The sequence below is a fragment of the Magnolia sinica genome, chromosome 17, assembly GCF_029962835.1.
Source record: "Magnolia sinica isolate HGM2019 chromosome 17, MsV1, whole genome shotgun sequence".
NCBI lineage: Eukaryota > Viridiplantae > Streptophyta > Magnoliopsida > Magnoliales > Magnoliaceae > Magnolia > Magnolia sinica.
In genome coordinates, this window is record NC_080589.1 from 68,199,430 (window position 1) to 68,226,991 (window position 27,562).

At 38.1% G+C, this 27,562-nt stretch overlaps 1 protein-coding gene and 1 non-coding gene across 6 annotated transcripts; both read right to left on the reverse strand.

The window, feature by feature from the left end:
• Positions 1-901: 901 nt before the first annotated feature.
• LOC131230762 (pentatricopeptide repeat-containing protein At5g14770, mitochondrial) lies at positions 902-12,971 on the reverse strand. Of its 5 annotated transcripts, none has more exons than XM_058226726.1 (3): positions 9,602-12,971; positions 5,822-6,046; positions 902-1,263 (listed from the first exon to the last, which is right to left on the reverse strand). In XM_058226726.1, the coding sequence occupies exon 1, from the start codon at positions 12,936-12,938 to the stop codon at positions 9,897-9,899; it is 3,042 nt and encodes a 1,013-aa protein (XP_058082709.1). In that variant the 5' UTR covers positions 12,939-12,971; the 3' UTR covers positions 902-1,263; positions 5,822-6,046; positions 9,602-9,896. The 5 variants fall into 5 exon arrangements, with proteins under 5 accessions (XP_058082709.1, XP_058082708.1, XP_058082712.1 ...); XM_058226725.1 differs by lacking the exon at positions 902-1,263 and adding an exon at positions 1,850-2,053; XM_058226729.1 differs by lacking the exon at positions 902-1,263 and adding an exon at positions 1,850-2,053 and having other exon boundaries at positions 5,822-6,049.
• Positions 12,972-17,422: 4,451 nt separating this feature from the next.
• On the reverse strand, positions 17,423-17,529 carry LOC131232081 (small nucleolar RNA R71). Its single transcript, XR_009164685.1, has one exon. It is a non-coding gene; the product is annotated as a small nucleolar RNA R71 (small nucleolar RNA).
• Between the last annotated feature and the right edge of the window lie 10,033 nt (positions 17,530-27,562).

The following is a 27,562-nucleotide window of genomic DNA, read 5'->3' on the forward strand; positions in this document are numbered from 1 at the left end:
AAATGATTAAGGATAATCATATCAAAGTTATTTTCAAGAGGACTCAACATTAAAGGTGGGCCGCTGCGCATGATGGACGGCCCAGATCACAAATTAGGACTAGGAAATTCCATTCTGAATGAAAATTGAGCATGACCCATCCATTTTCCTATGATGCATTTTAAAAAAAAAAAAAAAGAAAAATCATAATTTCACATTCCATATTGAACTAAAAATCACCCAACACTTTGGGCTAACCGATGTTCCATTCTAGATGAAGAAATATTAACCATTGCAGGTCCACTTTCCTATACCCCGCCTATACAATTCAAAGTACATTCCCACTGTCACATTCATCTAATAAATTAATAATAATAATAATTAAAAAAAAAAAAAGATGGCCCACCATGCTGTTTATAAATAATAATAATAATTAAAAAAAAAAAAGATGGCCCACCATGCTGTTTTTATGACATCTCGATGCCCCGCAAATCAAGTCAATCCAACTATTAGATGCACCTAGGTCAATGTGGAGTTTTTTTTTTTTTTTTGGGTAATTGTTCATTGTTTTCTCTGGTGAGCACCACCTGATAGTTTAATCAACCTGATTTTCAGGGCATCCCATTTTCATGGTGGGACAACCTTGCTGGACGGACGAGATGTCATACAAACACCATGGTGGGCCCCACACATCAACTAACTAGTTGGACATAGAGCATTTCTCAAATAAAAACAGTGGCAACTAAATTAACATTGTCGCATTCCACATCTAACTGAAAAATAAAAAGGCCAAGATATTCTCTACTTTGAATGAAATTTGGGCTACGACCCATCCATAAAAATTACAATTTCACATTCAACATTGAACTAAAAGTCTACCCAACTCATGGGTTAGGATATTCCAATGTAGATGACACTTGGGTCATGGCTCAATCCTTCTTTTTTATTTTATTTTTTCGGCATTGCAACCGCGTAGCTAACATAATAATCACATTTCATATTCTCCATGCTCATCTAAATACCAAACCTTAGGGAATTTCAATTCAAATTTGTAATGGCTCATTACAAAGCTGATATTAGCTTAAACATGCAACATAGGGCCGATTCTATGGCCCACATAGATTTGGTTTTTACACAGGAAAATGTGCAATTTAATAATTTAAAATTTAAAAAATAAAAATAAAATAAAATAAAAGTGCAGTGCATGTTGTACATTTCACCCATATCGTATGTGCCACCTCTGTCGGCCCAGTGCCATGTTCCTGACTGGAGAAATCTCACCGTCTGCAAGGAAAAAGTGATGAACCGAAGAGGAATCCATCTGCATCTTTTGTACATGTCTTTTTCTTGTCTTTTTTTGGAGAAGTGATGAATTTTATTAAGGAAAAGTCAGGGTGCTCTGTGGGCCCCACCATGGTGTATTTTATACATGCCATCCATCCATTTTTCCAGATCATTTTAGGGCTTGATCCAAAAAATGAGGTGGATCTAAATCTCAAGTGGACCACACCACAGGAAAACAGTAGTGATTGAATGTCCACCATTAAAAACCTCCTAGGGCTTACTATAATGTTTATTTGACTTCCAATCTGTTGATTAGGTCATTCAGACCTTGGATGAAGGGAAAAAACAAATATCAGCTTGATCCAAAATTTTTATGGCCTTCAAGAAGTTTTTGATGGTGGGTGGTCAATCAACACTGCTTCTTGGAATGTGGTCGGCTTGAGATTTAGATCCATCTCATTTTTGGGCTCATACCATAAACTGATCCGGAAAAATGGATGGATAGCGTGGATGAAACACATACATCCTGGTGGGGCCCACAGAGCCAACCACCAGCCATTGGCTAGTGGCAGGGTCACTAGCTAAACACTCATGTCAGTTTTTATGTTCATAACAAATTAAATATATATTATTACTCAAATATTTGTATTTGTTTTAAATATTGAGTCGAGTTGAATCTTCAAGTTTGCCGGGACCCAGCTGGACATTGAGTCAAGTCGAGTCAAGTTGACTTTTCAGTTTTCTGGACTACGACGAGCAGAGCTTGTAGCAAGACAACAGCTGCTATATCCTGTTTAAAAAATAATAATAATAGTAATAAAATAAAAAAATCACCCAAGCATTCAAGAGTTCGAATACACGTACAGCTCTTATTCAAAGACGCAAGTGATAATCATTAGGCAGCAAGAAATCATGATAGGAGCAGTGTTGTAAAGAAAAGAAAAGAAAAGAAATATACATCCTGAATTATCAATGACAAAAAAATATCTTTTTTTACTACTGGTCTCACATGTTTGTGTTTCAGATCCAGGTCATTCATCAGGACGGACCCACCAACTGTCACTTCTTTTAAATTAATGCATGCACCACCAAGCTAATGACCAGGCTCACCTAATTTTCAGACGAAAAGATACAAGGAGAGGCCGACCCAATGAACAAAAATAGTTACATACATGAGGAGCCATGTCATTTCTCCGCTGGGGAGGATACCATCAAACAGGTATGGAATGACCAGAGATAGTGGTCATTCGACAGTGGTAATTTGTGGTCTGCCGATTTTTGCTCAGTAGATAGTGAAGTGATACAGACCATCAGATTTGCGGCGATTTGGGTTTCACTGAGGATGTTCCTCAATCGGATTATCTTAGCCATCAAACAGTGGCCTCGCAAATGAAAGATTAAGGAAAGAAATACATCAACATCCACACTCAACAGGGAAAAAAAATCCTAGACAGGTCAAGGTCACTGCATTCTTCCTATCTGGGAGATGTTTGGGGGATGGTCCACTCGTGGTGGCTCGAGAGCTGATCAGCTACAGCAGCATGCATGGCTGTGTATATGGCTCGAGGGTTTGGAGGTTACTAAATAGAGGGACGGAGGGAGTTGCAATAGCTAAATGATGGTGTATCAGTCAGAACATAGAACCTCTGTTACTAGATCTAATCCCCCACGAAAACTGCATGTTCGGAGGCCCAAGAGAGTATTCTTTTTTTGATATTGTTTATCGGTATCCGACATTGGCCATTCATGGTATTTCTATACTTTCACCATTCATTACATGATGGTTATTCACAGCCAAACGACTATTTCACAGAGATCTGGCAAGGGATTCCATTCATAACAGTGTGTTTTGATCATTCAGTACAACTTCATGAATTTAGTAGATCCTTTTAGGAGGTATCAATGACCATATATCAAACCTATTCAATCTTCACTTATGCTTAGCAGGCAGCATATTCAATTTGGATAGTTTTCTTTGGCTTCTTTGAAATTGATTTACATTCAGAGCAGTTATCATCGACAGGTGAAGTAGTAGTGGGGCATTTCTAAAGAAGGCAAGATTTTATGGATTCTCCCACATGCTATCATGTGGGGCATTTCCGAAGAAGGCGAGATTTTATGGATTCTCCCACATGCTATCATGTGGGGCATTTCCGAAGAAGGCGAGATTTTATGGATGCTCCCACATGCTATCATGTGGGGCATTTCTGAAGAAGGAATAACACGACCTATTTATAATAAATACCTAGTATTGCTAGATAGTGGCTAGCGTAGAGATGTCTTCGGTGAATTGGGGAATTTTGTTTCTGAAGAGCTCAAAAGGATTTCTAAATCCGATCTTATTCAAGAGTGGAGAGTTATTATTGGAGACCGGTCCAAAAATCTGAAATTTGGATGTCTCTTTTACTGGACCACTGTAAGCTCAACGTCAACTGATTGACGAAAGCTTGATAGGTAAACCCAAGCATCCGGGATTTGGGGACTTTTACGAGACGAGCATGAATTATTATGTTTCATTGTCTGGGACAGCTAGTACTGTCCTCGGACAGAACGGAGTTGTTGGCTATCAAAATAGGGGTGGAAATCTTGGTTTGGTTGTCCAAATTCCAGATGGTGAGAGAGAATTTCCTGTGATGCAAAACCTGGGAATCGAGGAGACGTAATCCTTAAGATCTTGCTTTAAGCTTAGAGAAATACATTGATACTCGGCATACAATTAATTCAAAATAAATCGTCCAAATTATGATTATAAGTTGAATGTGGAATATGAAATTATAATTCTGTAGAATTATGAGTTATTTCCAAGTTTGAGAATAATAAGTAAATTCTCAAAACAAAATTATGATTATAAGTTTAGATGTGTCATTTACCAAAAATTACTCTTATTTGGTTATCTAAAAATTATATAGCTGGATGCTTATTGGACGATTAAAAATGAATAATATCCGATGGTCTTATTTCAGAAAACAAGAGCCCACGAATCAGAGGTGATGCAGGACATGGAAAATTAAATATGATATGCAAGATTTCAGACTTAGATCCTACCAGTTCAAAAACAATCACACAAATTCCATGTCCCACATGAAAATCCAAACATTCAATTAAAAGGGGGAATCTATGCGGGTCCAAGCCGACACAGGCTAAGACTGGACCAATAAAAATTATAAACCAAACGATGTCAAAGGGAAATAAAATCTACTCATGCATAAAAATCAGTCCCTAATCCAAGGGATTCCCTAATTTCAATTCAAAGAACCCTAAGGTGATAAAAGGGGACAAATCAATTAGGGATCATATAATCTAAGGTTAGGATTCATGAAAACGGCTATGAGAGAATAAAAGAGGATAAAAACCTGAGCCAAAAGATGATTTCGCGTGTGGACAACAACAATGGCTCAGACGGACATGCGTGTGATCCCGGCCGCACGTGTGTGAGGCCCACTATTCAGAAAAAAGCCACCTTGGCCCTGGTCGGCCAGGGATGGACTCCAAAACCCCCAGATCTCAGCTCGATCCGATGTAAACCTGCTGTAATAAAGAAATCTAATGCAACAAAAGGATAAATTCGAAGTACGGATGGTGGGGGAAGATGGAAAAAAAGATGATGGAAGATGGGGGTGAATTGGGATCGATGTGGCTTCGCACCACGGTAGTTAGCCCTTCGAAAAGGGATGGTTTCGCACCCACTTTTGAATTCTTCCACAACTCACGAAGAGAGCAGAAAAATAAAGCAGGAATTTTTTATTAACTTCAATGAATCAAAAGAACTACAAGGGGTGCCTATTTATTGGGAGAACCCTATACCCAAAAACTCGCACCATGTGCGACACCTATTACTTGGCGATGAAGTAAACTAAAATAAAAACCAAACAAGGAAATCTAAAACGTTCACGATGTTCTAAATAATAACAATAAGCAAAATCTAAAATATAAAACCAATCCGACGAGTGGGCCACGATCATAAGATCCCATAGTGGGCTTTTTTTGACTATCGGACTACTTTTCTGAACCAAAACTTGACTTCTAACTAGGAGGCCCTCCCTGGACATCATCATCGAGCCAGATCGATGGTGGGGTCCTCCTACGTACGTACGTGCGTAGGGGGGCGGCGTGAGTGCGCGTTTGCCCGTGATGTCCCCATCAAGAGGTTAGGATCGTTCAACCAATCTGATTTTTAGAATGTAACAAAGTGACAATGTATTCCACAATTTAGTCGGTTTAACATGAGATAATAGTTTCCACATGTACAATTCCTAGGTGCCTGCATATCAAGCTTCATATGCAACCAGAATATAAAATAACTACCCTTTAGGGGATTTTAATCCATTGCCTTGATGCTCTGTATCTTTTTGCCCTTCTAGTGCTCTTAATAAACTCATGTGTTACCGACGCATGCACTCACATCTTGATTGGGTAGTTTGTTTTAAATACTTGTTACGTAATCTAATTGTTTAACTAGAAGAAGCTCATTGACATTTTTCTCAATAATATCAGGCATGAATTTGGTTACGATTGAGAAGAAAGCAAACAATTCAACAAGTATGGCTATGAAAATTACCTCCAATGCAGTTCCAACTTCCAAGCTTTCCACAACGTTTCTCACATGACACCAAGCGCATGGCAATGGCATACTTTGAGGATTCCACATCCACCCATTTCTTTAATTCTTCAAAGCTCCATTCGAATACGTCTGATGAGTCACATCCCTCAAGCACAGATTTCTTTGTCGTATTGTCAAAATCATTGGTGCTGGCAGGCTCATAACTGACAGTGCCTTTTCAACCTGCTATTAGCCAATATTTTTAGAACTGAAAGCATGACACAGGAGAAACCAGTTGTGCATTTTCAAGTCTATGGTATGATTAAGCTATCACAGACTAATGATGCAGAAGACATTTCATGTATTCTGTCACCTCTTTTCTTCATATTTGTGTTTGTTTTCAGGTTGGCAGTGGCAGTAGATGTCATCTAAACTTCCATCTTTGTGAAACAAGGTTCTTTCAGTTGCTTTTTTTTATTGCATGGAAACGACTTGAACCCAACTTTGAGAAAAACCAACTTTTATATGGGGCACGCTCCAGTGGTACCGGTACCACCATAACTTTTATATTTTCATGGAATATGTTGAGAGGGAACGTTGATGTAGGACTGATGCATGAACTCAAATATTGTGTGAGATCAACAAGCAAAATTAAATTAATCAATAAAAATTACAAAACTTGCTACCATCATCACAAATACCAAAATTTCAAAAGGAGATCATGCATAATTCAAGCCTAGGTTACCAAGCATCATCCTACAAGGCCATTAAATTAAGGAAACTGTGATCTAATGGATGTAGGGACATCGAAATAGCATGAGGTAAGCCTATTTCCAAAAGAGAAGATCTAATACTACCTAGGGTGAAATTACGGTTTAGGAGAATTGGGGAAAAATGAAGAATTGAGATTTCTAGGTTTAGGGTTAGGGTTTGGACAAAAGAAGGTAAGGTCTTATGGTATGAATGATGGAAAACCAAATGAGCAAGGGTGGGGTCGTACGGCCAACCCTATGGGTTCACACGTGTGGATGTACAGTCACACGTGTGGACTAGGTAAGTGGGGTTTTGGTTTTCTAGGGTTTGGATCATCGATGGATGTGAAAGGGATGAAGGATGTTGATAGCTTGGGATGAAGGAGAACGAAAATTGGAGAATGTGGAAGAATACCTTGTTTATTGATAAAGAGATGAGAGTGTGGGGGATAGAAGGAAGCCTCGCACTTCCATTGATGAAAATAAGCTCCGCAACAATCTTCCTTCCAATCCACACAGAAGTCACCCTCACATCATATGAAAATGGAAGAAGAAAACAAGGAGATTTCTCTCTTCTTCTTATTTCTCAAAAACCAAGTAAAAAAAAAAAAGTTTCTTTTACAGCCACAAGAACTTTTCAAAATTACAATTTAAACCGTCTCATGAGTTTTGACCAAAGTAACCTTAGTCTAATGAAAAATCAAATAAAATCACTCATAAGGTGTCCAAAACTTAAATCAATCATAAACTAAATCCTAAAAGATGATAATATCCAATAATGATGAAAACGATCCACGAGCAATGGCACGATCATGTGATCCATGCGATCCAACGGCCAGATCATCACACCCCTCGAATTCGACGGTCCAAATCACTCCCTAAAGCAACCCATGTGAATCTTTCCAGTGTAGGGTCTTCCAGATGCTCGCACATACACATGAGATCTTCAACATGATCACGGGTACTCACCTAATCACAGAGAAATTAGTGCGGCCCATCTCCTCTGATACTTTATCAGGATATCACTTCACGTACACATTTGCGTACGTATTAGAGGCAGGCCGCACCGATTTCTCTGTGGCTAGGCGAGTACCCATGATCATGTTGAAGACTCCATGTGCATGTGCGAGCATCTGGAAGGCCCCACACTAGAAAGATGCACGTGGGGTCTTCAAAGATGCACGAACATACACGTGGGGTCTTTAACGTGACTAGGAATGTGAATTAAGCCAAGTAGGCCCCATGTAATGGTTGTCTAGCCATAAGGAGATTGGCTCAACCCTCCTTTGATATGTTGCTCAGATGTCCTCATCAAATTTCTTTTGGAAAGGGAAGGAAGATAAGAAAAAGTTTCATCTCATGAAGTGGGATCTGTAAGCCATGGAATCAAGGGAGCAGGATTACGAAGCTTGAAGGTGGTGAATTTAGCCATGTTAGAAAAATGGGTGTGGAGATTCGGAGTGGAGGAGGTTAGTTTATGGAGGGAGGTGGTTGGTAGGAAGTATGGTATCAATTCCAGGGGTTGGTGGACCTAGCCCTCCCCAATGTATAGATCGTCCTATTTGTGGAAAGTGGTAAATTCGATTAGAAGCAAGGTACGAGAAGGGGTGGGCTTCTCCTTAGGTAATGGGCTGAAGATTAGGTTTTGGGATGATATATGAGTGGGGGAGAAGATATTTGTGGGAGGCATTTCCTAGGTTAGCAAGGCTATCAAGAGGGGAGGGGCTATTAGTTGCAAGTTATTTTTCCGTGCAAGATGAAGAAGCGATATGGGCCCCGCCGTGTAGAAGAAGTTTAAATGATGATGAATTTGAGGAATAGGTCAACTTGTTGAATCTCTTATCCAAGGTGAGGCTGGTCCTATCATAATCGGATTCGATGGTGTGTGGCTAAAAGAGAAGTCAGGGGAAATTTTCTGTAAAATTGTTCTTCAATATACTTAGCGGAGGGGGGCCCGACAATGGGGTTAACCCAACTACTCCCATTTGGCGTTATGGGGTTCCTCCAAAGGTGGCCGCTCTGGTATGGCTCATGGGTGGCAACAAGGTGCTCACTTTGGATAATATTCGTAAAGAAATGTGATTCTTCTAAACGTATGTATTTTGTGCCTTCAGGATGAGGAATCGATGGATCATTTATTCATCCATTGTGCCTCTACTTGCCAAGTGTGGGCAAAATTCTTAGATCTATTCCGAGTTCTGTGGGTGTGGCCTAGGTCTATTAGGCAATTGTACATGATGTAGCACAGTGGGGGTACAAGCAGATTGGGCTTGAAAGTTTGGTGGGTATGTCTCCTTGTGCGTATTTGGTCATTATGGCTAAAAAGGAAGGTGTTTCAGGAATTGTGAGGGGTGAGTGGAGGAGGTTTTCAATAGGGCCAAAATGCTAGTGGTTAAATGAGCTAAAGCCTCTAAGGCGGTTGATCATTTTCCTGATAGTTGGGCTGAGTTGTAATTATTTCTATGCTCTTTGTATAGTGTATCTTTGTAAATTCCAGTTGCAGCTTGTTTTCGATAAATTGTTGTGCGATGTTTTTAAAAAAAAAACACCAGTGATAACATATGTTCTTTTTTCTTAGAAAGATAAGAGGCCAAATTCCCTAATCATTCTCAATAGGGAACTTCCCCATTCAGAACTTAGTTTGTAGATCTGGCGCCCATAGGTGGTCTATCCAAGCCATTGATCTGATAGTCCCAATCACAGATGGACCATTCCCAAAATATCTTCTCAACTAGTCAACTTTAACCTTCCCGTTGTTGGCATGCAAATGCATGGTTTTAAAAAATGCATGAAAAAACCACATTTAATGGAGGCAAGTCCAAAGATTTGAGGACTAGGACATTTCAATTTGGGAGAATTTGGATAAAGCAACCATGGGCCCCACATCTACAAGCTACATTCTGAACAGAAAGTTCCCTGTTTGGAACAAATAGAGAACTCAGCCTTGAAAGATAAATATACAAATTAAAATGATATAAAGGAAAATTATGACAAAAGGAAAAAGGAAAAAAAAGGTGGAAGATGAGGAAGTTGAAGTCAATCTCACCTTTAAAAGTTTACTCTTTCTACAAGGGCCATTCCCTTTTAGTACGCTGCCTCTGCTGACTGGTCTTGTTTGCCTCCATTTTAAGCTCCCCATCTGACCTACTTCGGCACAGACCTTTGACAGATATATTTGGAAGTTGGATAGAGAGCTTCAAATCAATCAGACCCAACTCATCCAAATATTCAAAAGTGAAGATTTCCACAGTTGCAGACAGAATTAAGTTCTCATCATGGTTTTTCTTTTTTGCAACTTGACAGTCTTCCATTCAAAACAGTGTTTTCTGTTTCACCGGTCGTTATTCTAGATTTTTATACAATCTTCCTAACAATCTCCGAGCATACTTCTTCTTTCCTGGTTTTGCAAAGATGTTACTAATACAGCCAAGGGTACTTTCACATGGAACAAACCCCTTCTCATTCATCTCTTTCAACAGCCTTTTCACCTCAGCTCCATTTGACAGCTTGCACCACCCACTTATCAGTATGTCATACGTCGAAGAGTTCGGCATCACCCCTCTCCTTTGCATTTCATTTAGAAATTCTCGAGCTTGATCCATCGTGCCCACCTTGGCGAAATCGGCAATAAGTGCATTGTATATACCAACCTTCGGTATAAAACCTTTCCTCACCATTTCACAGTAAAGCCTAATGGATTCCTTCTTATTACTTTTCTTTGCATGGCCTGCAACCATCAAACCATAGGTAACGGCATCAGGGACAAAGCCCCGTCTCTTCATCTCATCAATCAATTCGTCGGCCTCTCGCATCAAGCCAGCAGTCATGAGCCCATTGAGCATGGTGTTGTAAGTTGTGAGGTTTGGGGTAACCCCTTCAAGAACCATTTTAGAATACGAAGCAAATGCCCACTTTAGATGGCCACTCATGCAATAACCATGAATGAAAGCATTGTAAGTGATGGTATTTGCCGAAATTCCTCTTCTCGACATCTCCTTCAACACACAAGTGGCTTTCCATGTCATCCCATGTGAGCATAAAATCCTGATTAGAGTATTATAAACTGTTAGATCAGGTTTGAGTCCCGTAGCTAACAATCTCTCATGTATTTGAAGAATGATATCTACACGATCCATCTTGGAACAGGCACGGAGCACTATGCCATGTGTAGCGTTGTTCGGGCAAAACCCCAAATTGGCCATTTCATTCATCAAATCAATCACCATTTGCATGTTCCTCACCTCACAAAGCCCTCCCAATAGGGAGTTGTATGTGATGATATTCGGCATCAGCCCATTAACCTTCATCGCATTAAAAAGTTCAAGAGCTCTGTCCATCTTTCCCTCTTTGCAATGCGAAACAATCATGGTGTTGTACGTAGCTTGGTCGGGATCCAGGCCCAAATCTTTCATTTCTGTGTAAAACGACCATGCCTCATCATGCTTCCCCATCTTACAGAGGCAATTGATGAAGACATTGTATGAGACAACATCAGGCGCTAGATTTTTCTCCATCATTTCTTGGCCAATCTTGAAAGCTCCAGATGTATTCCCCGCTTTGAAGAGACCATCCATCAAAGAAGTGTAGTTGACACGGTCAGGCAATAATCCACCACCTATCATATCTTTAAATAAGCTCTCCGCTTCATCCATCCTCCCATGTTTTCTCAAACCATTTACAAGAGCATCGAGTATGAAGTTGTTCGGCTCTAGACCTTTCCTCCTCATTTCCTTATAAATGTCAAAAGCTGCTTCTACCTTACCTGCCTTGAAGTACCCATCAACTAGTATACCGTAAGTGAAAACATTCGGATGCACATTTTTCCCAATCATGTTCTCCATAACATTGGTGGCTTCAACCAGCATTCCTTTCCGTGCATACCCATTCATGATAGAAGAGTACGTGACAACATTTCCGCCTCCAATTTCCCTCTCCATCTCTTGCAGTGCCAACTCCGCCCCCCTCATATCTCCTACCTTGCACCGCCCATCAATCAATGCAGAATATGAAACATGATTCGGAACGAGGCCGAGCTTTGACATTGTCCGAAACATGCGCTCCGCTTCATCCACCTTCCCTGCCTTGAAAAGCCCATCCATCAAAGCAGTGCACAAAACCAAATCAAACGCAATCCCCCGAACAACTATTTCACCCAGAAGAACAGACGGCCCCTTCACTCTCCTGGCCTTGAAGAACGAATCGATCAGAGTAGCATATGACACATGGTTAGGACACACACCCATCTTCTCCATCTCCCTAAAAAGCATCTCCCCTTCAGCAAGCTTCCCATTCTTGCAAAGGCCCGCAATCAAACAACTGTAGGTAACAACATCAGGCAAGATCCCACTCCTAACCATCTCCTCATATAACGAAAAAGCTTCCTCGAGCCCGTCCTTTCTACAATACCCACTTATAAAAGTCGTGTGTGTTATCGCATTCGGCTCCAAATCCAAATCTTTGATATTCGACCCACAAACATCCCTCCTGAGACCCAGAATCTCGTCCATTAGATCTTTCGCCTTACCAAATTCCCCAATCTTACAAAACCCATTAATCAAACTATTGTAACTAACGATATCCGGCTGCACACCCTCCATCCTCATCCTCTCTATCAACTCAACCATGGGCCCCACCATCCCAAATTCACAATACCCATCGATCAATGTATTGAATCCAACGACATCTACACCGATCCCCCCACTAACCAACATCTCCATCATCATTTCTGCCTTCTCCAACAACCCTTTTTGGCAAAATCCATGAATCAGAGTATTGAAGCTAACTGCATCGACCTGAACACCCCTCTTGACCATTTCCGACAAAAACCCAAATCCCGATTCAACATTCCCTTCATTGCAAAACCCCCAAATGATAGTGTTATAGCTGACCTCGTCGGTTTCAACCGTTCTAAGCAATTCTAAGGCCATTTTCAAGCTACCCATTTTGCAGAAAGCATGAATTACGACATTGTGGGTGAAAATGTTTGGTTTTATGCTACAAGAAAGCAATTCAGAGTAGATAATTGGTACCTGTTCAATCAATCCTGCAGCGTTGAATGCATACAGAATCTGATTCCATGATCGGAGGTTTGGAATCAAGCTGTGATTTCTCATCTGATTGAATGCATTTGAAGCATCTGAGAATCTCTTGCAGGTGAGATAGAGTTGTATGAGAGTGGAGAAGAAGGAGGAGTAGAGATGGGCTTTTGAGGGTGGGATTGTGGGAGAGGTGGGATGGGGATTTGGAGGAGAAGGGATGGGTACAAATGGAATTTGGGGCTTTGGGTCTTGTGGGGGGTTGGGGGTTGAGGAGAGAAACAGAGGGTGGGGTGGTCTAGCAACGGGGTGGGTGAGATTTTTTATTATTTTGAGAGGACTTCTCATCTTGGAGTGAGAAAGTTGGAGAAGAATGGGGTGGTTTTAGCAAAATAGGATGGGGGCGAGAATTTCCTACAACACAGCAATGTAGAGAGCCCGTTCAACAAAATGCTCTGTGGGGCCCACAGTTATATCTGTAGAAAATCTAATCCGTCCATCAGTTGAGTCTGATCGTGATATGACTTGAGACCAAAAATAATACAATAAAAATTCTATAATGGGCCACACCATAGGAAACTGTGGGATGAGGACGCTCACCGTTAAAAAGTTCTTGAGACCATCGATGTTTTGAATCAGGTTGGTATTTATGTTTTCCATTCATCCTGATGAGACTATATTTATGAACGGGTTGGATGGAATATAAACATCAAAGTGGGCCCCATGAATGTATCAACGGTGGTTGTCACCATCCCACACTGTTTCCTTTAGCGTGGCCCGATTTGTTTTGGATTGGGCTGATTTTTTGAATTCATGCACTGGAATGGTCTGGCTCTGCTGATGGACGGAGTGGATTTTACACTGACGTTATTAAATTTCTGCAGAGGTAGTAGTAAGATTTTGCTTTTTTTCTTTTCTTTTCTTTGCAGATGAAATTGCTCTTTTACCCACCACCATCGTAAGACCTCACTTGCAATGAAAGTCTCGGAGAAGGGACTGTGGATCCTACTAAGCCATATATAGACCCACTACTTAGGACATTTGATTCGTTTGTTCGCTTCAGGGCATGCATGAACATTAAAAGGCATTGATGTCATCTTTATCTAAGGCCTCCGTTACCCCCAATAGATATAATAGTGGCATTTTCTCTATTGGCATGTTTCCTCTAATATGGTTCATCCCTAGTGTTTTCTTCCTTGATTCTTGGAATCATGCCCTGAAATTATTTCACCAAGCTAATGGTTGAAATGGATTTTAATGAAGATGCACGGTGGGCCCCACAATATTATTCCATGAGCATATATGTGGGGTCGGACCCACATTCTAACCCATTTTCAGGTTTTTATAATTTTTTAGAGAAGGGACCACCACCACCACCACCGATTTAAGATAGATGGGACCACCACCGCCGCCGAATTGAGAGAGAGATGAAACCACCGACACCACTGATTCGAGAGAGAGAGAGAGAGAGAGAGAGAGAGAGATGACCACCACTGCCACCACCGATTTGAGAGAGAGAGAGAGAACCACTACCACCATTATGAAGACAGTTAAGACAGTTGTGTCCACCTTTGTGGGACCCACTGCAACAATCCTTCAGTGTATTTACGGTGACAGTACATTCATCCTTAGTACTCTACATCAGAACGGAGTTGCAAAACGTATAAATCGTGCGCTTATGGATTATGCTAAGAGCATGCTGAGTTTGGCTAGGCTCGATTAGTGTTTGGGCGGAAGCCATTAATACGACTTGTTATCTAGTAAATCGTTCTCCTACTACTGCACTTGATTGAAAGATCCCTAAAGAGGTATGGTTTGAAAATTTTGTTAATCATTTATTTCTTTGTAGTTTTAGTTGTGGCACTTATGTATGGATTCCCAAATAGTACAAGCCTAAGCTGGATGCGATGTCCAGAAAGTATATTTTTCTTAGCAATGTAGATGAAACAAAATGGTACAACATATTATGAAACCCTACTACAGCAAGTTAGTAATTAGCCAAGACGTGGTCTTTAATAAAGATTCAATGTAGAAAGATACAAAATTGTTGATCTTAGAGTCACGAAAAATAATTAAATTGAAATATTAAAACGATGTTCAAAACCAGTTCATTAATTCAGATGATTAACAAGTTGATGATATCATAAAAGATGAAGCTAATGAAGTACATGCAGAAGAGATACTGGATGCTGAAACTAAAAGTGATTAAGGTCAACCAAAGAGAGCTACAAAATCCTTTATTTGGCTTAAGGATTATGTTATGACTTATGTTAAGACTCAAATATTGCATAATTTTCGCCATTTATATCTTGGTTTTATGAACATAAATCATCTTAATATTCTATTTTACTCATGTATGTGTTGCAAGGTGAATTTAAAAGCTTGGATTGAAAAAGGTGTTAAAAAGTAAGAATTTGATGCTCAAATTCACCAAGGCAATGGATGGATCTTAGGAAATCAAGATTGAAGAATTCACATGCCAAAGATCCAAGAAAACCAAGCGAGGAATGAAGAGAATCGAAGATTTGAAGTGAAGAATCCTGAAATCGTCCTAAAAAAGTGTATTTTATAGCTGTGAAGTTTATTTTGGAAAACTGTGCAGCAGGAAGTCTGTTTTAAACGAACTATGCAGCGAGAAGTCTATTTTGGGAAAATACGTATATTTGAGGCGTTTTCTAGGGTTTTCAACTTTGTACGAAGTTTGGAGTTCCCTACTTATAAATAGGGCCTCCTAGGGCATTCTAAAGCATCATTAGAAGCATTCAAGAGCAATATTTAGAGTTTTTTTAAAGAGTTTTTAGTTTTATTAAAGCTTTATAAGTTGTTTCTTTCCTTTTAGATCTTTTTTATTTGTAATTTTTCTTCTTTCTTTTTTGTTGCTTTTTATTTCTGCAATTTAATTATGTTTTTCTAAGTTCCCTCTAGCCCAAGCTAGAAGGCAAGCACATGGGTTTAATATTTCTTTAAATTATGATGATTGATTGTTTTAATGATGAGAATAATGGTGTATGCATATTATCTATTATTTAGGTTTTGTTTTTATCCTCTTGTAAGATCCATATGTTTCCATCATATGAGATTTACATTGATGGATAGGCTTACCCTAGATTAATCAGATTTCCTAGATAGGAGATGTTCTCAACCTGTTATATTTCTTTGATATTCATTATCCTATAGATATTGAATACTTAAAATCACTGGCGCTTGAGAATATATGTCAATGGTGCAAATCTATTATTTTCTAATCTTTTATATCATTTATTAAAATATTTAAAGTGTTTTATTTTCCGATTAGGCTGACCATAGTGCTCAGATCCTAGTTGTGTTATCCAAGTCATCATGATTTTGGAACATTAATCTATGTGTGGAACTTTGAAGCTTGGGTGTTTTTTTTATTCAATTGAATTACATCCATTCAAAAATTCAAAAATCAAATCATCAGTTTAGTTTTTATTACTTAGTTTGTTTTGCATTTGATTTTTTCCTTCTCGCAATTCATCTCCCTGTGGGATCGACCCTGTATTCACAGGATATTACTTATGAACCTCTGCACTTGGAGGCAAGCAGTCAAGTTTTTGGCGCCGTTGCCGGGGAGAGACTGAGATAGATCAGATCTGTGCAAGATAGCCAAGGTAAGTTTTCTTCTAAACCCTCCAGATTTTCCATAGATTTTTTTTATTTTTTTATTTTTTATTTTTTTTCTTATTTTCTTTTTCTTTGAAAATAAATTCAGTTGGGACTTTCAAGCACTAACTATGACATAAGGTTGCCCTGCTTGGGATTTTATCACCCAAGTGCTATGGTTGTCCTATAGTTTTTTGTTTGATCACAAAGATCATCCATTGAATCTATTTTCCATATTAGCATAGTTTAATTTCTGCATTAGTTTTACTTTTATTTATTTATTTATTTTTTATTTTGCTTTGTAGATTGAACCCTTGGGTTGTTGATTTATTTTGCTTTGTGGACTGAACCCTCATGGTCGGCTTTGCTGCCTGGGTTGTTGATTTATTTTGCTTTGTGGACTGAACCCTCATGGTCGGCTCTGCCGCCTGGGTTGTTGATTTATTTTGCTTTGTGGACTGAACCCTCATGGTCGGCTTTGCCGCCTGGGTTGTTGATTTATTTTGCTTTATGGACTGAACCCTCATGGTTGGCTCTGCCGCCTGGGTTGTTGATTTAAGTTTTTATTTTTATTTTAAGTATCATACTTGCGATTTGAATTAGTGGTATTTGTTGTGTGGTGTGGATGGTTTATGTCCCGTTGGAGTAGGGATCAAAACAATCGACTCTCCTCTGAAGGGGGACTAGTTCCAGGCCTTGATCATTCACTTAGAAGAGGCACTCAATATCACTTGGATTCCATGGCAGACCCAATTGATAATCCAAATCCAAATCTGCCAAATCCAACTATAAATCAAAATAATCCTCCTCTTGAGGATGAAAATGAAGTTCATAGGAATGTGTTAAACCAACCACGGACTTTACGTGAACATTTACACCCTGAGAGATCAACTTTACCATCTTGTATAGTGTTCCCTGCTCACATAGGGAACATTGATTTTAAACCAGGTGTGATTCAATTAATTCCTAAATTTCATGGCTTAGATTCTGAAAGCCCCTACTTGCACCTCAAGGACTTTGAGGAAGTAATTGCAACGTTACAAGTAAACAATGGCAATAGGGATGTACTTAAGCTTAGGTTATTCTCATTTTCTCTAAAGGATCGGGCCAAAGCATGGCTCAACTCTCTAAGACCTAATACCATCACTTCATGGCAAGCCTTAAATAAAGAGTTTTTGAAAAAGTTCTTTCCCGAGCACAAAACAAATGCACTAAAACAAGAAATCATGTCATTCTCCCAAAAGGGGAATGAACTATTTTTTCAAGCTTGGGAGCGCTTCAAAGACATTCTAATTACTTGTCCACATCATGGTTATGAACCATGGCACGTGATTGATGCTTTCCGAAAGGGGCTCACCATGGATACCCGTCAGTTCATAGAGATGATGTGTGGTGGAACCTTCCTTGATAAAGATCATAATGAGGCTTGGGATTTTCTAGATATGTTAGCAGAGAATACTCAGACATGGGATGTTTCTGCTAAATCAGACCAAACTAGACCCATTCCTAGAGAGAAAGCGGGAATGTATGTCCTAAGAGAGGAAGACGACCTTAATTCAAAATTCGCTGCATTGGCTAGAAAGGTCGAAGCTTTGGAAATTAGGAAGATTGATATGGTTAAAGCAAACACTTCCTTAGGTAATTTTTGTACCATTTATGGTAGTACAGACCATGACACAAAGGATTGTCCAATAATCTCAGTTGTACAAAATATCATGCATGAGTATGATCAAGCAAATACTATAAATAATTACCAAAGGTCAGTTATGCAACCAATGGGAAACACGTATCATCCAAATTGGTGTAACCATCCTAATCTTAGTTGGAGGAATGAACCACAAATTAATGTGCCCAATGCACCTCAAATGCCTCCACAAAATAACTTCTTTTGGGCTCCTAACAATGCACATTTTGTGCCCCGCCAAAGCGATCATCTGTGGAGGATGCATTGACCACATTCATTAACTCTCAAGCTCAAATGAATCAGTCTCTAATCCAATCAACTAGGATTAAAGACAGTTGTGGCTAGGATTGAGACTCAACTAAATGCTAGTTTAAAAGGCACCCTTCCTTCTCAATTTATGCCAAACCCTCGAAATACACATTTCATTGAAGACTTAAACCCAAGTGAGCTACATTATGAACAAGCTAATGCCATCATTACCTTGAGAAGTGGAAAAGAGGTCGATAACAAGATAATGCAACTGGTAGAAATATCGGAAGATGAGCCACTGTCTCAAGAAAATGATGAATCGGCTATGGTTCAAGAGCCGCAACAACAAAAGGATAAAGGGACTAAATCATATGAGCCTCCAGTTCCATTCTCATCTAGACTTCGGAATCCAACTGTCCCCATGAAATATCAAGAGGTATTGGATGTGCTTCAAAAGGTTACTGTCATTATTCTTCTCCTTGATGCCATTAGACAAATTCCATCATAAGTTAAATATCTCAAGGACTTGTGCACTGTAAAGAGAAAATTAAATGTGCACAAAAAGGCCTTCCTTACTGAGAAAGTGAGTGCTATAATTCAACAAAGGGTTGTACCCAAATACAAAGACCCGGGAAGTCCCACTATTCCTTGTATTATTGGGAATTTTCAAATTGAACATGCTTTGTTAGATTTGGGTGCAAGTGTCAACTTAGTACCTTATTCGGTTTACAAACAAATGGGGTTAGGCGAGCTTAAACCAACCACGATTACACTCCAACTCGCTGACCGCTCTATTAAGGTACCAAGGGGAATTTTAGAGGACGTGCTAGTCCAAGTGGAGAAATTCTACTTCCCCGTGGATTTTATTGTACTAGACACTGAACCATGTGTAAATGCTAGCGCTCAAGTTCCCATCATTTTAGGCCGCCCATTCCTAGCAACTTCAAATGCAATCATAAATTGCAGGAATGGAATGATGAACTTGTCTTTTGGTAACATGACTCTAGAGCTAAATATTTTCAATCTATGTAAGCAGCCCATTGATAATAATGAGATCCATGAGTTGAATTTCATGGACTGCTTGATAGAAGAAGAGGAATTAGAACCTAGTCTGACTGATGAATTGATTCAAGTCATTGGAGACTTGAAAAATTCTGATTTAGAAAAAGTGCTTGCTGAAATTTCTGATGATAATGAGAGCACTACCACTCAGGACATTGGTATGTGCCAATGGAGACCGCGCACTCAAATCCTATCTATCGAGGACTTGCAACATCTACCATCACCAACCAATGTTCCAAAGCTTGATTTAAAACCACTGCCAAATGAGCTTAAGTATGTATACTTAGGTGAAAATAAAACTTATCCTGTGGTGATCTCTTCATTTTTAGAGAAGGATCAAGAGATTAAATTGTTGAAAGTTCTAAGGGACCACAAAGGAGCCTTGGGCTGGACCATTTCTGACATCAAGGGTATAAGCCCTTCCATTTGCACCCATCGGATCCACCTCGATGATGACGCCAAACCAATTAGACAACCTCAAAGGCGTCTCAATCCAAACATGATGGAAGTTGTAAAAAATGAGGTGATCAAATTATTGGATGTGGGAATCATCTACTCAATATCCGATAGTGTTTGGGTAAGTCCAACTCAAGTAGTCCCAAAGAAATCTGGAATAACTATTGTGCACAATTCTAATAATGAACTCATACCAACACGTGTCACCACTGGTTGGCGTGTTTGCATTGACTATAGAAAATTGAACCAAGTCACAAAGAAGGACCATTTCCCTCTACCATTCATTGATCAAGTTTTAGAGAGGGTAGCAGGTCACTCCTTTTATAGTTTTCTTGATGGATATTCTGGATATAACCAAATAGAGATAGCCCTTGAAGACCAAGAGAAAACCACGTTCACTTGTCCATTTGGCACGTTTGCTTTCAAACGGATGCCATTTGGATTGTGTAACGCCCCAGCAACTTTCCAACGGTGTATGTTAAGTATTTTTTCAAATATGGTTGGGAAATTTCTTGAGGTTTTCATGGACGACTTCTCTGTATTTGGGAGTAGTTTTGAGGAATGCCTCAACAATTTATCTCTTGTCTTGTCTAGGTGTGAAGAGAAACACCTTGTCTTAAATTGGGAGAAATGTCATTTCATGGTTCAAAAGGGAATTGTTTTGGGCCATGTTATCTCCAAAAATGGAATCGAGGTAGATCGCTCAAAACTTGACATTATAGCTAATCTACCTATCTCCCGAACTGTTAGAGATATTAGATCACTTATAGGGCATGTTGGTTTTTATAGAAGATTCATCAAGGACTTTAGTGTTATTACTAGACCCTTGACTAATCTTCTTCAAAAGGATGTTCCATTTAAGTGGACAGATGAGTGTGCAAGTGCTTTTAATAAAATTAAATCATCCCTTATCACTGCACCTATCATGCGTCCACCAGATTAGACACTTCTTTTTGAACTAATGTGCGATGCAAGTGATTATACCATAGGGGCTGTTTTGGGCCAAAGGAAAGATAAATGGCCCTACGTTATTCATTATGCGAGTAGAACTCTAAACTCAGCCCAAGTGAACTACTCAACAATTGAAAAAGAGTTACTTGCAGTAGTTTTTGCTTTGGATAAGTTTAGGTCCTTCTTGATGGGATCCAAAGTCGTCATTTTCACGGACCACTCAGCTTTCAAATATTTGCTATTTAAGAAGGATGCAAAGCCGAGACTTTTGAGATGGATCCTCCTACTCCAAGAATTTGAATTAGAGATAAAAGATAAGAAAGGAGTAGAAAACGTAGTGGCCGATCACCTTTCTAGATTGGTGTTAGATGATTCCACTGAGGAAATGCATATCCAGGACACTTTCCCTGATGAACAATTATTTGCGATCTCCAAATTACCTTGGTATGCGGATATAGTGAACTATCTTGTAACGGGAAAAATGCCATATCATTGGAAGTTACAAGATAGGAAGCGTTTTGAAACCGAGGTTAGGAACTTCTTCTGGGATGACCCGTATTTATATAAATATGGGACTGATCAAATTTTTAGACGTTGTGTCCCAGAGGATGAAGTTCGAAGTGTTATTTCTTTTTGTCACATGGAAGCATGTGGTGGCCATTTTTCTGCTAAGAAAACCACTGCAAAAATCCTGCAATGTGGTTTTTACTGGCCTACCATGTTTAAAGATACCCATACTTTCTATGTTGCTTGTGATAGATGTCAAAGGTTGGGAAGAGTGTCCTGGTGTAACATGATGCATTTATCCCCAATTTTACCATTGGAGATTTTTTTATTGTTGGGGTATTGATTTTATGGGTCCATTTCCATCTTCTTTTGGATTTCTTTATATATTGGTTGGTGTGGACTATGTTTCAAAGTGGATTGAGGCAGTTCCAAGTAGGACCAATGACAACAAAGTGGTCATACGATTCCTCAAGGAAAATATTTTTTCTAGATTTGGAACTCCAAAGGCCATCATTAGTGATGGCGGGTCTCACTTTTGCAATAGGACATTTGAGGCTTTGATGAAGAAATATGGCATCAAGCATAAAGTGAGCACCCCATACCACCCACAAACGAGTGGACAAGTTGAGATTTCTAATCGGAAAATCAAACACATTTTAGAGAAAACTATAAGGCCAGATAGGAAGGATTGGTCCCTCAGACTATCCGACGCTTTATGGGCTTATAGGACTGCTTATAAGACCCCGATTGGAATGTCTCCATACAGATTGGTGTATGGGAAGGCTTGCCACTTGCCTGTGGAATTGGAACATAGAGCCTACTGGGCAATAAAAAAATTAAATTTTGATATAGATCAAGCAAGTGGACAAAGGAAATTAGAGTTAAATGAATTAGAGGAGCTGAGGAGAGATTCCTATGAAAATTCTAAAATCTACAAAGAGAGGATCAAAGCTTTTCATGACAAAAATATCCTGAGGAAGAATTTTGAACCTCAGCAAAAGGCCCTATTGTACAACTCCCATCTCCAGTTCTTTTCGAGAAAGTTAAGATCAAAATGAACATACCCCTTCATTGTGAAGAATGTTTATACTCATAGGGCTCTTAAAATTGAGAATCCACGTAATGACAATGTGTACAAAGTTAATAGTCAGAGATTGAAACCTTATGTAGAAAACTTTTATTTGGGAGAGGAGTCCGTCCCTCTTCATGAGCCGTAATATTCGAAATGATGCTCCTGTCCGACGAGCATTTGTGTAGGATTTGTATCATATTCAATTTTTAGTGTCACCTGCAGGTGAGTTTTTCATGGCAGGTACTATCCACCATTTCTTTTATTTTTATTGTTCTCTACATTACATTATCATTACATTGGGGACAATGTAGATTTTAGGTTGGGGTGTGTGGATAGTCATCCATGTGTAAGTTTTTTTTTTTTTTTAGGAGTTTCAGTTTATTTTATTATTATTTTTTTTAGGTTTCAGTTAGGTTTAAGTTTTTTTTTTTTTTTTAGGTTTATGAAAAATTTAAAAAAAAATAAAAATAAAAAATTTCAACATTTTCAAAATAATATTTTTTATATACAAGAATGTGAACATGATATTTTGCGAATTCCAAAGGCAAATTTAATACCTAATCTAGGTTGATAGTAGTCAAAATTTGACAACTAAAAATTATAAACTTGAGTTCAATTATCTAATCACTAGTTTAAAGTGAGTTGTAATTTGATGTACTGAATTCACAATACACCCTAGCTAACTAAGTGAGGAATATGATATGTGAACTAAAATAACAACTTTTGATTCAAACAAGGTTGAATGAACTAGTACCATTGATATATGTTTAAAAGAGAGAATATTAAAGGAAAAAAAAAAGAGTGATGGAAAAAAAGAAATTTTTATTATAGAGCATGAATGCAATGACCATAACAATCGTGTCAGTAATCCGGAGTAAGAATACCTAAGTATCCATTACTGTTACCATTACAAGTACGATACCTTAGGTTATGAAGCAAACCCGATGGGAATCTTCATCTAAGGGTGGTCTATAATAATGAGGATATGATGATAAAAGAAGAAATGTCATAAAAAAAATGAAATAACTAGAGATTTCATATTCTTGGGATGATTGAAAGGAGTTAGGATAGGGAACATGCATATTTCTCAAAGTTAGACTAGTGTCACGAAGCACCTAAGGATATTGGGTTATAACTATTCTAAATTTTGATTAGGTCTCTGAACTCAAGGATGTAATGGATTAAAAAATTAAGATTCTAGCTAACTTCATATCTAGGGTAAGTATTGTTTTGTTTTGGAATTCATATGATTAATGGAGGCATAATTGTATAAATTTTATAGTATTGAAATATTTTTCTTATTTTCAATGTTTGTGGGTAACATTTCTGAAAACCCTCACGAGACTATAACTCGTCCACTAGGGGAAACCTAGGGGTTTAAAGGCTTGTTACATATGCTAAATGCAATCGAGATTACTTGCGAAAGTGGTGTAGTTAGAATTTTGTTTTCATTTTAATTTTGTTTCTAGAATTATTTTTTTCTTATTTTTATTTTTCTTCGCTTATTTTGCTCGAGACTAGCAAAATGCTGGTTGGGGGATGTGTTAAGACTCAAATATTGCATAATTTTCGCCATTTATATCTTGGTTTTATGAACATAAATCATCTTAATATTCTATTTTACTCATGTATGTGTTGCAAGGTGAATTTAAAAGCTTGGATTGAAAAAGGTGTTAAAAAGTAAGAATTTGATGCTCAAATTCACCAAGGCAATGGATGGATCTTAGGAGATCAAGATTGAAGAATTCACATGCCAAAGATCCAAGAAAACCAAGCGAGGAATGAAGAGAATCGAAGATTTGAAGTGAAGAATCCTGAAATCGTCTTAAAAAAGTGTATTTTAAAGCTGTGAAGTTTATTTTGAAAAACTGTACAGCAGGAAGTCTGTTTTAAACGAACTATGCAGCGAGAAGTCTATTTTGGGAAAATACGTATATTTGAGGCGTTTTCTAGGGTTTTCAACTTTGTACGAAGTTTGGAGTTCCCTACTTATAAATAGGGCCTCCTAGGGCATTCAAAAGCATCATTAGAAGCATTCAAGAGCAATATTTAGGGTTTTTTTAAAGAGTTTTTAGTTTTATTAAAGCTTTATAAGTTGTTTCTTTCCTTTTAGATCTTTTTTATTTGTAATTTTTCTTCTTTCTTTTTTGTTGCTTTTTATTTCTGCAATTTAATTATGTTTTTCTAAGTTCCCTCTAGCCCAAGCTAGAAGGCAAGCACATGGGTTTAATATTTCTTTAAATTATGATGATTGATTGTTTTAATGATGAGAATAATGGTGTATGCATATTATCTATTATTTAGGTTTTGTTTTTATCCTCTTGTAAGATCCATATGTTTCCATCATATGAGATTTACATTGATGGATAGGCTTACCCTAGATTAATCAGATTTCCTAGATAGGAGATGTTCTCAACCTGTTATATTTCTTTGATATTCATTATCCTATAGATATTGAATACTTAAAATCACTGGCGCTTGAGAATATATGTCAATGGTGCAAATCTATTATTTTCTAATCTTTTATATCATTTATTAAAATATTTAAAGTGTTTTATTTTCCGATTAGGCTGACCATAGTGCTCAGATCCTAGTTGTGTTATCCAAGTCATCATGATTTTGGAACATTAATCTATGTGTGGAACTTTGAAGCTTGGGTGTTTTTTTTATTCAATTGAATTACATCCATTCAAAAATTCAAAAATCAAATCATCAGTTTAGTTTTTATTACTTAGTTTGTTTTGCATTTGATTTTTTCCTTCTCGCAATTCATCTCCCTGTGGGATCGACCCTGTATTCACAGGATATTACTTATGAACCTCTGCACTTGGAGGCAAGCAGTCAACTTACACTTATATGACGAATAGCACAAGCCTTGTTCATACCGAGAGGCATATGAATTTGTGGATACTAACTAATTGACAGTGTCTGTAGAGGAAGAGATGGAAGTTCTGCATAAGAATAATAATTGAGAATTAATTGAATTACCCAGGGGGCAAAATGTTATTGGTTGCAAATGGGTTTACAACCTAAAAAATGGCGCTAACGGGATGTTAAAAGATACAAAGCGTGATCAATGGTAAAATGATATACTTAGAAATCAGGTATTGATTTTAATGAAAATTTCTCTCTAGTTATTTGTTTAAGTATTATTTATATTGTGTTGAGTATGGCAGCAGTGCTTAACTTTGAATTTGAACAGTTAGATGTAAAAATAATTTTTCTGCATGAAAATCTTGACGAAAAAATTTATATGATTCAATCCGAAAGTTTTATTGAAGAAAATAAGAAGACCTTATTTTATTGGTTGAACAGATCACTTTATAGTTTAAAAGAGGCACCAATGAGTTGGTATAATCAGTTTGATTCATTCATTGTGAGCCTGGGATTTCAAAGATGTGAGGGAGATCATTGTACCTGTGTTTGTAACTACAGTTGTAGTGGCTTTATTATCTTGTTATTGTATGTGGATAGCATATTAGTTATAGGTACTAGTAGAAATCTTATTGCATCATTAAAAGCTCATTTGGGTAGGGAATTTGATATAAAGGATTTTGGTGTCGTTAATCAGATTCTTGGGATGACCATACTTAAAGGCAGAAAGAACATGAAAGTCTACATAACCCATAAAGGTTGTGTTGAAAGAGTTTTGTACCACTTCAACATGCAAAATTTTAACATGGTTAGTATTTCATTTCTTATTGGTTACAAGCTGTCTTTAGACCCGTGTCCTAGCACATGAGTGAAGAAGATAAATATGTCTCAAGTGTCATATTCATCGGTAATAGGAAGCCTTATGTTTGTCATGGTGTGCACCAAATCAAACATTGCATAAGTAGTGGGAGTAGTCGATAAATATATAATGAACCCTGGTAGAGAACATTGAACTATTGTGAAGTAGATTATTCGTTACTTGAAAGGTACTTCTAAGGCGGCTATTTGTTATAGCGATAATGATTTAGTTTGTTGCATTTGTAGATGCAAATTATGAAAGAGATCGTAATAAAAAAGATCTATCATATGCTATGTTTTCTTTTTGGCTGACGATGTGGTTAGTTAAATGTTGAAACTGCAGTCAATGGTGGCATTATATACTACAAAGGCAGAGTACATATCAGCTGCACAAGTATATGTAAAAAATTTGTTTGGTTGAAGAGGTTGTTATAAGAATTAAAATTTAAGCAAAAAGTTATGACGATTCATTGTGACAATCAGGGCGCATTACACTTTGCTAAAAATATAGTATTTCATTCTGAGACCAAACACATTGATGTTTAGTATTACTTTGTTCGCGACATGGTGAAGGACAGTAATATCTCATTGCATAAGATTCACACTGATGAGAACATACCAAATTTACTAACAAAGCCTATTGCAATGAAAAAATTTATTTGATGCAGAGCGGCGATTGGTGACATTTGGACAGCTGTTATTAAGAGTGTTTTTCATGTTATTAGATAAGCTAGTCTTTAAGTGGGTAAATGTTATGGTGGTAGAGTTCCAGTGAAAGACGTACTCTCTCTCTCTCTCTCTCTCTCTCTCTCTCTCTCTCACCTTCTCTCTTTTTATCTCATTGTAGAATGTTCAAACGTACATATGTATGTATGTGAAGCCGATTTCTCCGGGCTTTGACATTGGTTCTCTTCTATTGTGTGGTCTATACAATGAGAGATAAGAGAGAGGTATTCCATAGTATTCATCTTCTTAGGTGTTCTTTGTAAGGGTGAAAGAGAGGTATATAAGCCTTGTATTTTCATTTCTCTTGTTTCTAGCGAAGAATAAAGTTTTATTTTGTTATACCGTGGAGTAGGCATATTGTCAAACCACGTAAATTTTTGCACCTCTTGTCTCTTATTTTTGTTTAGTCATTTTGGCTTTTGTTTGGTCATTTTCTTTTATGTTTTAGCTTTGCCGACATTGATCAATATGTGTGTTTTTTCCTCAACAGACCCTAACAATTCAACAGTCTGAAAATGTTAAACACAAGTGACACCACAAGGACGATGGTCATCCACCACTAGAGCTGGGCAAAATAGATCCGATCCGGTGGATCCGACCCGATCAAACCCGATCCGACCCGATCATAACCGAATCGACGGTTTGGATCGGTGCGGATCATGTTAGATATTTCAAATCCGAATGATTTTCGGATCGGGATCGGCTTGCCGTCAATCCGGACCGATCCGATCCGAAACCTGATCCAAATGGATCTGACCCGATTCGGAGCCTTAGGAGGATTTTAATGGAGGATATTCAATCATTATTGTTTTCCTATGGTGTGATCCACCTGAGATTTTTATCCCTTTAATATTTTGTATTAAGCCTTTAAATGATCTGTAAAAATGGATGAACGACATCGATGAAATA